Genomic DNA, 14,335 nt, shown 5'->3' with positions numbered 1-14,335 from the left:
AAGACTATAATTTACTGAACACAACACAGAAAAAACTGTTTGGGATCATTTAATAACTGTGTGGCTATAGCAGAGCATGTATCACTACTGAGCAGATGGTGGTGTGGAGTCGAGCAGCATCCCTATAGTAAATTGCAAAAAAATTCCCATAAATCAATGAAAAGTTACCAAACTCTGACATATTTATAAAAATAATATTGACCAATATTTTGTCAGAATCAAAATTTCTTTTATCGGCCTCAAAAGTCCAGCAATTGTCGGCTCTAGCGGTCACAACATTTTGCTTGAGCTAAATGCAACCTCAGTGAGCTAACAAGTAATGCAGGTTTGGATGTAATGTGTACCACTTTCACCATCTTAGCTAATGTTAGCATCTTACATCAGCATTAAGCACATTGCTGCTAATGGATCACAGCATTAACATACCGAAACATGAGTCTGACAAAAGATTCAAGCACTCATTCTAGTTGTAAAAGTAAATGCAAAGACAGAATAACTCGACAATGGACATGACAAACTATAATTCTTGCACGTCGTCAGGATAGTTTTGGATTTACATCACTAGAAAACAGGTTCTTAACAATTCTTGGATGCACATGCAACACATCCTTAAAATAAAACGATCTGTGAGTCAAACTGTTTCATTTAGTAGTCAGTGAAGCCAATTCTGTAATCCTTGTAAATGCTCCATATTCTATATTCATAGGTATGGCAGCCTCTTTTATGATGATTTGATGTACCACATTCCTTGCTGATAACACATCTTAACTGAAGTCACATTATGGTAAATTTACAATAATTATTAAGTGGTTTCATGCTTGATAGACACTTAACTTTGAATAAATAAACCACATTCTTTAAACAGACACTTATTTGAAGGTAGTGCAGCACTGATGCTGGTTAAAGGTTTCGGTTTCAACAGACAGTAAATTCTCTGATCAGAGGCTCCCTTGCTTTATTGGGGTTTGAGAGTGATTGATCGCAATATCCCAAACCGCCCAAAGAAACTGCCAGAATAAATCAGGCTTCTTCACATTCACAAGCTCAGCCTAAATGACGCCTGCCATCGATAAGCTCCCAATGACACCTCATCTCGCTGTCGCTGACAAACTTAACACCTGAACCAAACTCAGAGCCTGATCTTATCACAGCCTCGGCTCACTCCTACTATAGCCTGTTCTCAGTCCTGGCAATAGGTACAACACAGAAAAAATCACCAGCAAACTGCGGCTATCAAGTTCATCATGAGGCTGTGCTGTGTCTACTGCTGTCCATTTAAGGACAAAATATGGAAAAGCAGGTATGAGTGACCGCAACGGCCATCAGTGGTAGCAGTAGTTGGACATGATCAGAAAGTTTCAGGCTTTAAGCGGATATTACGATTTAATATCCAAGAGAAATTCAAATTGGAGTTTAAATTCTGGGGTGTCAGTATGATTCTATCCTTTCTTGAGGCACATTATAATCAGTCCCATTTTCTGGGATATTTCAGTCCCTTCTGTGAATGATTGTATCTGGCAATGGACTCCAGTGCTGTAGCTCCTTTTTTTCTGCATCTTAATGTGACTCTGAGCTGGTTTCTAGATCAGAAGTGATTAATCGCTCTGCAGGAAGTTGGATTATCTTACTTAGCTAGCGATTCAGCGTGACAGTGGTTCTGTGACACATGATATCAACATGAGAAACACATTTTGTCTTTGTACTTTTCCAGAAGTGCATGGGTAGGACAGTGAACAGCAGATTTTTATGGAGCAATTTGAAAACTTTTTCGCAGCCGAGTCTCAAACTGTGTGACTTGAGAGAATTCCTAATGAGGTGTTCAACACCAACCTTCCTTGATCCTTAATTTCAACCACAGCTAACTTCAATGAAGATTTGAAAACTCCTTGTTGTTTGAACACCTTCTGCTTAATGAGTTATACTAAGAGCTTTTCACGTGGTAATTATTGATAATTCTGACACTGAAATGAACATGGTTTGACTGAAGCGATATATTTTGTGATGAAAGCTAAAGAAAGACTTTTCTGATATGTTTACAGACCTCACCCCAGGTATTAAAGTCAGCGGCTTCCAGGTGTTAATCTCTTAACATCTTAATCTGTCTCCTGCAGACATTGAGCAGATGGTATCAAAGGAAAAATCAGAGGGCGACTGTCTCTTTCATCAGCAAAGTTTTACTCTAAAACGAAAAACACGCTGTAACTTCATTGCATCTGCTGATTTAAATGAACGTATTTCAACCTGCAACACAGCTATTTGCTTTTTGTTCATACATGTTGCATACAATTTGTGGAACCTAGTCAAAATAAAAAAATCAAACAGTGATGTGGAGATGGAACTCATTGATTCAACTGATAGCTGTATGAATAATACAGAAGTCAAAGCTAATGATTGGGCCCCCTGCTATACCGACTTGTTAATACCTCTTTCGATCAAATTTAAAACTCCTCCATATTTCTAAAGGTCAGCTCAGTATTGGTAACTACGCATTAGTCTGCGCATGGGACATTTACAGAAGGTCATATTGTCATATGGCTAGTTGCACAAATGCAGAGGCAAGGCCTTTTGGCCCAATTAACTCTAATACAATCAGCAAGAGCCTGGGAATAGGGGGCTACTTTCAAACTCAGGACTGACTTTAATACTTCAATTCAGTGTTTAACTCCCAAAGCTCTATGTTGTTTTTGAGCAAAACAGGGACAAATATGACACTTTGCAACTAGCAATTAAATGTAGAAGAGGATGACAGCAGATGAGCAAAGTCTGGCAGCCTGTTCTGGCACGATTCCCAAAAATACACCGATGTGATAACAAACTGACCAACTCTACCAGCACAGGTCATTTCTCAGCAGAATACTAAACTGGGAAAAAAGTGTTGTGTGGCTATTTTTGATTCATTGCCCAAGTAATGCCTCTATCGACAGTAAACATCTGCTTCCCGATGAGACCTCTGCCTCAGATGTTAAACATAATGAGAGCGCATTGATGTAATATTTACATACAGTGTGTTTACCCTTGGAGCCCAGCCATATTAGATGGAAAGACATGAGTGAAAAGGAATTTAATATATAGAGAGAGCCTTTATACATTTGATGCCTTTCAAAGGCCTCAGAGGAATGCTTTCTTTGTGCTTCAGAGGAATGGAAAATTCTGAATATAACTCACGCTGGAACTCTTTCTAAATTGGAAGTCCATATATGGAGTTCAGCATCTTTTGGCTCAGGTTCTCAGCTTTACTTTACTGTAGAATGGAGTTTGCAGTCATTTTAATCTGGTGGAAATTACGAAGCTACACAAATGCTTGTAAGAAAAAAAAAAAAAAAAAAAGGCTAGTTCCACTATGTGTATCAGACAAAGCACATGGCTGTCTCTGTAGAGATATGCTGAGTGATACGAGTTCACTGTGAAAAGGTGAATGGAAGTGCAGCACTACATAAGGCTGGAATCTCCAGATCTGCCTGCAGACAAAAGATAAACCATCTAACTCCACTGCAGTGGCTGACTTTGCTTTTCCTGAAGTGTAATGAATTCCCTTTTGCGGCACCAAATATTTTCTAATGCCCTAAAACAAATTATAGCAGACATTCTGAACACCAGAGCTGCCAAGAGTGGACATCTGCTGATTACAATTCTGCTTTTGCAAGTGTTAGATCTGCAGATCCAAGTCAATAAAAGAAAAGTAATTCAAACACAGTCTCCACTGTGTAATGAAAAAGCCTCATTTCATATCGGATAAATCAGATGGACGATGTGGAAGGTGGATACAGGACTGCCATTTGTTCCCATTTGGTGGGCACAAATACAAAAAAGCTCTAAGACTAGAGTCAGACAGAGCAATATGTCATTGCAGTTATTTAATAAAACAGCCTCTTGCTCCTTATGGCAAGGAGGAAAAATGGCGACTTGGGAAAAGGAACGCTGGGAAGACAGGGTCAGTGTTTGGTCTGTCTTAAAAAGAAATCCAACGCCAAATATCTGTGCAACAGCCCAGAATAAAAATGCACTGTTTTGCATTTTAAATATTTTTTGCTGAGATATGAATTCACTGGTTACACAACAGTAAGTTTTTTGCCATGTAACCAATGATGAAAGGCAGATCCAAATAAATTTGGGTCCAAGAAGACTGGGAATAGAGCTGCGTAAACAGCCAAATGGACTGAAGCCGTGAGTATTCCCCACAGGTTAGTTATTGCAAGACAGAAGGCAAAGTAGCAAAGTGGCTCTTTACTGGCACCGGAAGGCATGAGCCACTGTTTTCCACCATTAGTGCAATTTGCTTCAGTTTTCCTCATGCAACAATAATTCTAATCAGATTAAACAAGCACATGTGAGTAGGAACAATAAGAAATGTCAATGACCTGAACTTCAAGAGGCTAATTTTTCAGGCTTAGGATGGACATTAGATAAAATGCTGTCCTTTTCTACTCTGAACTAAGTGTGACTGACTGCGTTGACTGGAGATCTGGGGACTGGATGCCAAGGTTCTTTATGAGGGAGAGCAGACTCTCACCCTGGCCATAATGACACACCATCAGAGGGGTGAGGAATTTATTGGAATCTGGGGGAAAGAGCAAGACTATGCTTTTAATTGCAATCATTTGTCACTTGGAAGTGCTTCAATAATCATCTGTCTCTAAGAAAACCTTGCTGCAGCAATGGACGTGAAGATCCTTTGCCCTTTCTACTCCAATCATTTTAAAGATTGTAACATGGGACAATGGTAGGAGAAGGACTTTTATCACACTTCAGCTCCATAGTTTAGAGCTTTCATGCCAGAAAAAGCACACCCAAAGAGGGGAGAGTCTTTATGACTCACTTCCAAGTGAGTCATCCTTATTCCATCTGCTGACAGGAAACTTGCACTGATGCTGCCAGTGTATTAATGGATTAATGAATTGTATTCTGACAAGATAGGCAGTGTTTGCTTCTCATAAACAGTCGGAAATCCCACAACAACCTTTTGGATCTTTCTCATCTAATTTTCTCCACAAACTAGCTAAGCTAAAAGACAAACATGACACTCAAAGCAGGGCAATAGAGCATGTGAGTGGAACAACAAAAGTGAAACAAAGTGACTTGGAAAGTCAATGAACCTATCTATTTACTTTCTCTGTTACTTCTTTGACAGTGAGGCTCTGACTCTGTTGCCACTATTGTGATTAAAAGGTGCTAGCCAGTTATGTAACAACACGATTTATGGTCAACAACTCCAGCCAAGCCCTGCGACAGACTGGCGACCTGTCCAGGGTGTCCCCTGCCTTCGCCCGAGTCAGCTGGGATAGGCTCCAGCACCCCTGCGACCCTAGTGAGGATAAAGCGGTGTATAGAGAATGGATGGATGAACTCCAGCCAATATCATTAACATCGATGGAGCCAATAGATTAGTTGACTGGTATTGTTGACTGATATAATCAAAGATGCATCAGTATGAGTGTGTATGTATGATATTCACTAATTTAAAAGCTTTCTTTTACAGAAGATAATGCAGAAAAAATTCTTTGGGTAATTTAGATTCAGTGTCACCACATAGCTTGTCCATCAGCGGGGCACTAACTCTATAGTTTAGTTTATAATCCACTGGCCTCTGTTTGCAGCACATGTAGTACAGCTGAGCAGACAGTAGTGCGGAGTCAAGCAGTGTCTTCAGGCCATGTTTCTAACTTGTTTGTAAAATATGTTGCTGAAAAGTAAATCAATAATTCCTCATTATCTTTCCTTTCCAATATAAGCCTGACATACACAAACACATATATCCCATATTGACAGATTTATCAATATCAGACTCTTACTCCCAAAAATCAGATTTGTTTAAACTAATCCAGTGTTGGTTTGGCTTCAAAAATAAGCAAAGAGATTTGTGTTTATGAGCTTTTTGCTTTTGTATATTTGTCATTTGTTGATTTTACAATGTACATCAATATGGAGCTCTCAAAAATATAAAAGTATTCTTCAATATGCCACTTCTCTGGGACTAACTTACAATTTTTGTAGCTGATGATGAATGATTTTTTATTAGATTTAGTAGAAAAAGTTTCTTTGCATCAGTGCACCCCACTAAATTTAGATTGGTCCCTCCAGCACTCACCTTTCATAACAAAATGCTTCCTTCAATCGGTTCAGAAAATACACTCCTCGGTTCAGTTTGGTTAGATAGTGGGAAACGATAGGAATGACAAACATCGGCTGTAGGCAAAGACCAGCATACAGATTTCATAAACGAAGTTCAAAAAACATCCTGTATGGAATTAGAGAATACAAACATGGTATTGTATTCTCATGGTACATGCAGTCTATCTGGCTAAATGAGAAGTACAGAATCCACAATTGCCTACAAAGTTGGTCATGAATTACGACATTATGCATGAAGAACCTATGTCCTTGGTTTCATTCTGTAAAATATTGTTGCTGGATTCATGATTATTCATTTTACGGGCTAATTAAAGCCACAAACACACTGAGTGAGCATACTGTGTGTAGCCTTGATTGAAAAAAGAAATGCCACATGTGCAGCTTCAAAGGTCTCGATATGGCTGAAGGTTCATGAAGGACTTTTATTTTTTATTTTCACTTCAGCTGAAATAATATTTTTTTCTATCTTAAATGGGAGTCACCCAATTTGCATAATCAAACACTGGTGAAGAAGATCTGAATTAATGAATACCACGAAACTCAAAAAGCCTGTTCATGTTTAATAACATCAGAGACTGTGCACGGTGCACGTGATGTACACGATACGACATCCCTGCAATGCAACTGTACGGTACAGGTCATTTAATTAAGTGCATCTTTAAAAATATAATCTGCCTCTCGCTCTCTCTTCCACAGAGAGCCTTTATGCACGGCAATCATTCATATCGGATCCTTGGCTCAGAAGCATCCGTCATGCTTCGATCAGAATTTATTATCTGTGATGGTTTCATCAAAATGACTTGTCCTTGCTTTCCTGACTCAAATTGACAAGCTGAGCCCTCTTGCTTCCAGCGCGCTCTTTCGCTCTGCCCTTCTTGCCTCTAAAGACACCAGAGGGGCCCATAAGTTAGGATGCTCAGGCAAAGGTTAAGTCAATCAAATCACTGCTCTAAATAGGCATCATGGACAAGAGCCAAAGGGTAATAGGGCCAGTTGATCGTTGTCCTTTAAATGGACTGGTGTGTGGACGCATAATTACACATTACTACATATCTCACACTTCACTTCTAGTCACTGAGTCATTTGTTTCCCATATTTTAATAATTTATATGCCTGCTTGAATAATAAGATTTATTTCCATGATGAACATTACAAATTAAATATACAGAACAAGCTGTAAATGCCATCATCTGAAATAATGAAGATGATGTTAAACATTTCTGCTGACTCAACTCTGATGATGAACATGCGACTTGGCAAAGAGAACAATCCCACAAAGATGCAGCACAGTTTCTATCATGCCCAAAAAACTGTGTGCGAGTTGAATACATACGCATTGCGCTTAACAAAACGAGGAACATGCTGGTAGTAATTCACATAGTTTCCGATCCCTCATTGGTTGCCTTCTTTGAACAATATCATAAATAACTGACAGATAAAATAAAGGCTAACTAGTTAGTCTTAGACCCAGACACAGCTTTATACCCAGACAGTACAATTATTAACGACAAGCACGTCAGAACTGCTAGATCAAATAAATGCCACCAATAGCAGCAGAAAAGGTCATTCACAATTTTGTATCATAAAAATTCAACAAGCATGTTTGATATTGAAAACTGTCAGACACAAACTAAAGCTTTTGTCATCTATTTTAGACTTAATATTTCAGCGCTGAAGCTTAAAGTTCTGCATGAAAATGGACCTCAGATGAACTGTGAATGTCAGACTAAATATCAAACTACAGCTCAAATTCAAATAAATAAACCTTAAAGCTAAAAGGTGTGTAAGGTTAAGTGCAAATAGTTATGATTTAAGAACAGTTATGCTTCCAGCTGTGTGGTTGTGAATCGATCTAAATGCTGACACCATCATGCTAGCATACAAAGCTTACAACAACTGCTCAGAACAGAGTATTACACAGTGAAATTTGGACCTGGTGATGGCACTAGTTTAAAGAAAAAAAGTAATCAGCAAATCCAATGCAGAAGTGACAAAAACTGCAGTTCTTCAAATGGCCACTCGAGGCTGGCTTCAAAAACAAGTCCGTTCCCATTGACCTCCATGCTAAAATGGCCAACCTTAGAGCAGAAATAAACATGCTTCCAGCCTTTGTCTCTATAACTAATTTCAATGGTAATGACAATCATTTAAATTGTTTTCAGACTAGAGCTTGAACGACGCATCAGTTGGTCGAGATTATTGACAATATTGGCCAATCACAGATAAGTCTCTGAATTGGTGTATGTTGTTGGATATGTCCTGATATGATCATTATCTTTTATATGACATAACAGAGAATATCTTGTCATGCAAAGCTGTTTCCAGCACTGTCTGCAGCACATGCAGCAGAGAACGCTTTACAGGTGACCAGAGGTGCAGAGGTAAACAGTGTCTGCATTGTAAGTTGCTAACAAATTTGTGAGATATATTGATAGAAAAGTTAATAAATAAGTGACTGCAATATTTTCCCTTTTCACTTTAAGTTTGTCATATAAGCAGTTCTGGCCAATATGTCAATATCACACACTACTCTTTAAAATTGTTGCTATGTCCAAGGCAAATTGGCTGTAATTAACACTTAAAGCTGTTCATTGCACAGAAGACAAAAAGTAGTGTTAAGTGATAGGTAGGCGCTGACATAGGAAAGCCCATAGACTGCTCCATGAAAGCTCCACCTCTTTCATCACTTTTGCATTTGCCATAAATTACGATTTGTCGTCCACGATATACTGATGTTGATAATTAAATACAATTAAATACAGTATCTGTTAAGTGAGCTTAGTTGTCCTGAAATTGTCCCTGCATCATCTCCAAATATAATTTGTGCTTCATTTCTGTCTATCATGTACCAAACCAGTTGACCCAACACAGGCCATAAACTGCTCCTTCTTGTAGATACTATCCAACACGTGAAAACAGAACCAGGAACAAAACTAAGCCAGGTCATGGAGTCTCTCTGCTGCCAGGCCATAAATTCCTATAAAGGACACAAAGAAGATGAGAACCTTGTTCTATGAATATCAGTGCTGAGACGCTCTCTACAATCGCACCCACTAATATCAAATGGTAGGTCCGTATTGACACCGTGTTCCATCTTTGTTCGGATAATGGTGTACTTGTGAACAACTATGATGGTGGGGGTATGAGGTTGGGGTTGGGGGTGTTGCTGTGTGCAGCTGAAACAGAGAGTAATTTATTATTGTGTGACACAGTGATTAGTCTGCACCCTATAGGACTTTGCTCAGCAGTCCGCACTAATGCCCTGCAGGGGTAAAAACGTACATATGTGTAAAAAGGTTCTGGCTATATGTGCGAATGAGAAAAACAAAAGTGACATTTGTTCCTTACTGTGCCGCAGGGCATCTAAGGACATCAGGCTTTGGAAATATAATGGTAAATTACTGGGGGGAAAAAAACTAAACTGCCCTAGTAATTCAATATGTGACAGTGCTCATTACATCATTTTACGAGCTACATTGAGCAAACACTTAAGCAGCTGCAGTGACTTTCCAACACTAGCCTTGGGATAGAATACATGTGCACAACATTTCAGCAACATTTTATAATTAAACTGAAAGTGGCAATTCTTATGCTGCTCACCAGGCCTTGCTTGTATTCACAGCAGAATGCTCTGATGAGTGCACACAATCAGATGCAAAGATCTTAATATATTTCGCCAATGTGGTGATTCGCCCATGACAGGGAGAGTCTGTTAATCAACTGTCTTTCCAGGTCTGAAGTCCTTAGACTCTGTGCAGTAGAAACGGTCAGTGTCAGATGTACAACTCTCTGCCTCCTGTGTGTGGTCTGAGACGACTTCATGTAAAGGGTACAGTTTCTTATCTCTGCTCCTGACACGATACAGTAAAGACTGGAACAGCGTAAAACCCATCCAGAGCATACTTCTAAATCGTGTTTTCTCCTGTGACTGGAGTGTTGCCAGTTTAAATCTGCAGCCCAGCTGAGAACCCCCTCAACATTTCAGAGGGTTTCAGAAGTAAGACCTTTTATCCCCCTAGATACCCCAGTGGGGCTGCTCAGGTGGCCAGCAGTGGAGGGATGTGATCATACTGGGCAGCTTCCAGCTGTGAACATGTCTGACTGTATGAGTGTTAAGCAGAGCATGCACTCTCAGAGAAATGCTCTCCCTGGAGGTTTCTATGAAAAAAGTGGATGAAAAACAAACATGTTTTAACATTTTTGCAGAAGATGACAGCTGCTACAAATGCAGCCTGATTGTACATAATGTTGGAGGTTGGGTTTATTTAAAAATGAAGCTGTACTTGGTGGTTAGGATACCAATTTCATATCGACAGTATTACCAAGTACAGGTCCTGAATCCAGATACAATACAATGTATTTGTAAGTTCACTGAACTCAGATTTAACAGAAATAAGGTGAATTGACACAGAAAATAGTTAGTTTTCAATTTTTTTCCATTTTAAGAGTCACTTCTTCATTGAACATGAACTTTTTGCTGTATCTATTGAGGCCATTGCTAGTACTAGGACAAAAAGAGTTGCTGCGCTATGGACATTTTAATTTACAAAGTGTGAATTAGGGGAACTCACCAATGTCCAAAAAATCCAATTAAAAGAGTTCAATGAATTCAAAGATATTGGAATTAGGTAACTAATCAATTCAAGCAAAAAAAAAAAAAAGGTCCTGTTTTCTTATGAGGTCTAAAGTGGTTGGAAATAAAAAGCAGACATCATTCAGTTGAATGAACTTGAAAGACAAAAAAGACTATTTAGTTGGCAATAACAGATTGGCTAATTCCACAAAATTGCTGTATTATGCTTCACAGAGCAAAAGTGCAAAGAATAAAAAGAGAGAAAGCGTTTAATTCTTATTCACAATAAACGACAAACATTTGCTCTCAGGAGGATTTACTGTGTTTTGATCTTTAAAAAAAGTCTAATTACGTTTTGAATGGTTGTGTCACTTTGAAGCACAGGAGACTCTGACAGACATTTTTCATTATTTTCACACATTTTTTTAAAAGCTGAATTGACTAATCAGATGATCAGGTAGATCCAGCTATTCAAGTATGCGTTCATGATGGAATGATTAGTCAATTAATTGGTAATGTTTTGGCGATTTTAGTCACTTATCCTGCAAAATGCCAAGAATTTCCTGGTCCCAGCTTCTTAAATGTGAGAATGTACACCATAAATCAACAGTTTTGCTGCTGGTTTGATAAAATGAACCATTTATAGCAGCTTAGGCTCTGATAAATCATTTTTACTAAGTAAGTAATGAAGAAAATGAAACTAATTATGCATTGCACCCATTGTTCTGTTTATGCAAGGGCTGACTTTCAGAATTTAGTTAACTATCATCCCCCCCAAAAAACATGCAGAATGTGTGATTTGTAGACTCTAATTAACCCACAGCTGTGAAGGCCAGTGTTTACATGTTCAAAAAGATCCTTGATCTCTCATTTTCGCAACTATTTGCCAAGTCCTGAAAAGAATTTCAGTTGTATTTTTAGCCCCTCTTCCAATCTATCTTACTCTTTCACGCCTCATTTCTTCTCCCGAATATGACTGCAAACACATGCGAAACATCGATACCTGTATTGACTGCTTGTCATTAACCACAAGCACACAGATAGTCTGCAGATAATTAGACTCTGCGACACCTGTGTGGAATATCAACAGGCGGACAGCACTCGACATGCCGCCTTTGACGTCTGCATCATCTCACCGGGGCGGATAATCAATATGTCGTTTGGAAATCCAGAGAGAAGGGGGGTAACGAAGCTCTCCACTGTTTCATGAAGCACTGTGCATGAGCCTCACTGTCCTCCTCAATAACAAACAGCAGTCCCACGTGCCTTTTAAATCACACAGCCAATACACCTCGGTTCTCCATGTAAACACTTCTGTTGAGTCATACAAGGTCAGCTTTCCCAGCTCTCCATTCACTTCTAACACTTTTCTATTTACTTACTGCCTTTCTGAATATGCACTGTTGATAGATTATTCTAATTAGGAGATAAGGTGTGTTTACTAAGCAGCTGTCTGATGGATTGGCTGGTTTTGAGTTCAAATTGTTTACTATGCTGCTCTACTTTTCTTAATGAGACAACTTCTGTAGGTCTAAACTGAATCGTTTATTTAAGCTCGACACATTCTTGGCTAAGCAGAGCTTACAGCGCCTGTAAACACTTTGATGGGCTTCCCTCAAGTGTACAATCAAATGCATATACATGAAACAGTTGTAATATCTCATTTATGAATCTTATAGCCGGTAGTTGAGAAAGCCTATGACAATGAGAGAAGAAGTTTCTTTTCTAAGCTCTCAAATCCAGAAATTCTAAACTTGCCTCTGAAGCTTGAAAAGCAAAACCTTCCTCCTTTCAGTCACACATATTTCTGTCACAATTTCCATTTCGCTCATGAGGTAAGACAGTCCATTAGTTTTTCTCTGGATCAATGAATCTTTCCTGCTTTGGTATGATGACCATGATTACTGTCACAACTTTTCAAATTGCTCTTAGAAACTTAAAGTCTGTTTCAAAGGAGTGCTATAGCAACCAAAGACGATGAGAGAGGAAACACTGGAAATGCCTTAGGACTATTCACAAGACATGACATATCTCTAACAAAGTGGGTATTTTTATTTTAGGCGACAATTTAAGCATCCCTCTTCCTACATCCCCGTCAGCATCTTACCCTCCGAGAAGCTGATGAGCCCGAGAAGGTGCAGCAGCTTGATGGAAGCGAACACAAGCACCACAATCCCCACCGTCTGGAGCCCCTCCGTCTCCCAGATTGCGTTCAGCATCACTCCACCCTCTGCCCACTCCGCTCCACCATAGCCCGACCCGAAGCCGGAGCCTGAGCCGGCCTCCTCGCCCTCTGGACCGATGCCAGGACCGGGACCAGTGCTCCCACCTGGCCCCGTGCTCCAGTTCCCCTGCACCCACTCCAGCGCTACGCCGGCCCACACACACGGGCCGGGCGCCTCCCGGCACCCGCCTTTTGCTTGTTTGCTCCCTAAATCCAGTCTGGGTAGGGTTAAGATGAGACCAGGCTAAGAATTGGACAAGGGAGAACTAGCCTCAGGTTTGCAAGTAGCCTGAAGTCATGAAGGCTCTCTCTCTGGTCTCCTTGGGGTCACAGAGAAGTTAGCAAAAGACGCCTCAAATGGAAAATAAGTCCACACATGCTGATCTCAGCGCTTCCTCCTTTTTCTTTCCTCCCCTCGCAAATGAGGAGACATGTGAGAGATGCAGGGAAAGCAGGGAGAGCAAACTCTGCTCCTCTCTGACAGTTTGTGGCTCTCTCTCTCTCGCTGGCTGCTTGGCTGCGAAGTAAAGGGAGGGAAGATGAGAGGGAGTGGATATGAGTGAGGGAGTGAGGAGGGAGGGGAGCTGAAACGGAGGCAGAGGGGAGGTGTGGTGCTACAAGATGCACGAACGCTCCTGAGACATACATGTTCATGTTAACTTCAAACAAAGGAATACAAAACCTTAAAGAGGGCACACAAAGTGACGCTGAATTGTAATACCATTGTGTCTACGTCACCAACTCTACAGTCATATCATTAAATAAATGAAGAAACTGCCATTATTCTGTGGCTACAGAGGAGTGTAGTTGCAGAGAAATCTATTCAGAAAAGCCAAAATCATAACTTTCCTATAAGTTACGCTGTAATTAAACAGATCTCAGGCTTCAAAATCATGAAAAAAGCAGGAGAGCTATGAGGAAAGTCCATTGCTTTCACATGTACAACAGTAAAACCTGAATGTGAAGAAACAACAAGTACTGTGATGGTAGAAAAAGTGAAAATTCATGAAAATGTCCAACAAATGGCACCTTCTCCAGGCTTCTTTGCATTGTACGGGTCAACATGTGTCCTTTAAAAACCCACCAATGCAAGAGGAACACTATTATATTGATCACGCCGCTTCATTTTAAGTAACTGCTCATTTCCAAAATGAGTTTGATTCCACAGAGATGCAGCCGACTGATGAAGAAAACCAGAAGGAGAAAGTCAGAGTGCGTGAGGTTGATTCGTGTCGTTTGTGTTTGTGGTAAATGGGAGAAGACACCACCATCTACTGGCCCTGCGCAGATTGTCAAAATCATTATAATCCAGACTGAGCTGCATCAGTTCCATGCATGCATGATACAAAATAGCGAATAAGAACAGAATTCTATTTCGAGGCGGGGGGATCACCACACTTAATTCTATG

The 14,335-nt window shown here is 39.9% G+C and overlaps 1 protein-coding gene across 8 annotated transcripts in view; it reads right to left on the bottom strand.

Moving 5' to 3' along the window:
* The window catches only part of kcnip4a (potassium voltage-gated channel interacting protein 4a), a 137,491-nt gene that overhangs the window by 18,988 nt on the left and 104,168 nt on the right, over positions 1-14,335 (bottom strand). Inside the window, exon 1 of one of the 8 annotated variants that reach the window (XM_022215788.2) lies at positions 12,810-13,448. The exons of the other annotated variants lie outside the window; for them this stretch is intronic. Within the exon in view, the coding sequence (XP_022071480.1) occupies positions 12,810-12,921 (112 nt within the window). The 5' untranslated portion in view covers positions 12,922-13,448. Of the gene's footprint in view, positions 1-12,809; positions 13,449-14,335 lie in introns of those variants that run through there. 8 annotated transcript variants of the gene reach the window in all.

Source organism: Acanthochromis polyacanthus, chromosome 23 (genome assembly GCF_021347895.1).
Source record: "Acanthochromis polyacanthus isolate Apoly-LR-REF ecotype Palm Island chromosome 23, KAUST_Apoly_ChrSc, whole genome shotgun sequence".
NCBI lineage: Eukaryota > Metazoa > Chordata > Actinopteri > Pomacentridae > Acanthochromis > Acanthochromis polyacanthus.
Note: the sequence above shows the minus strand (reverse complement) of the source record. Positions and strands in the feature narration are given on the sequence as shown.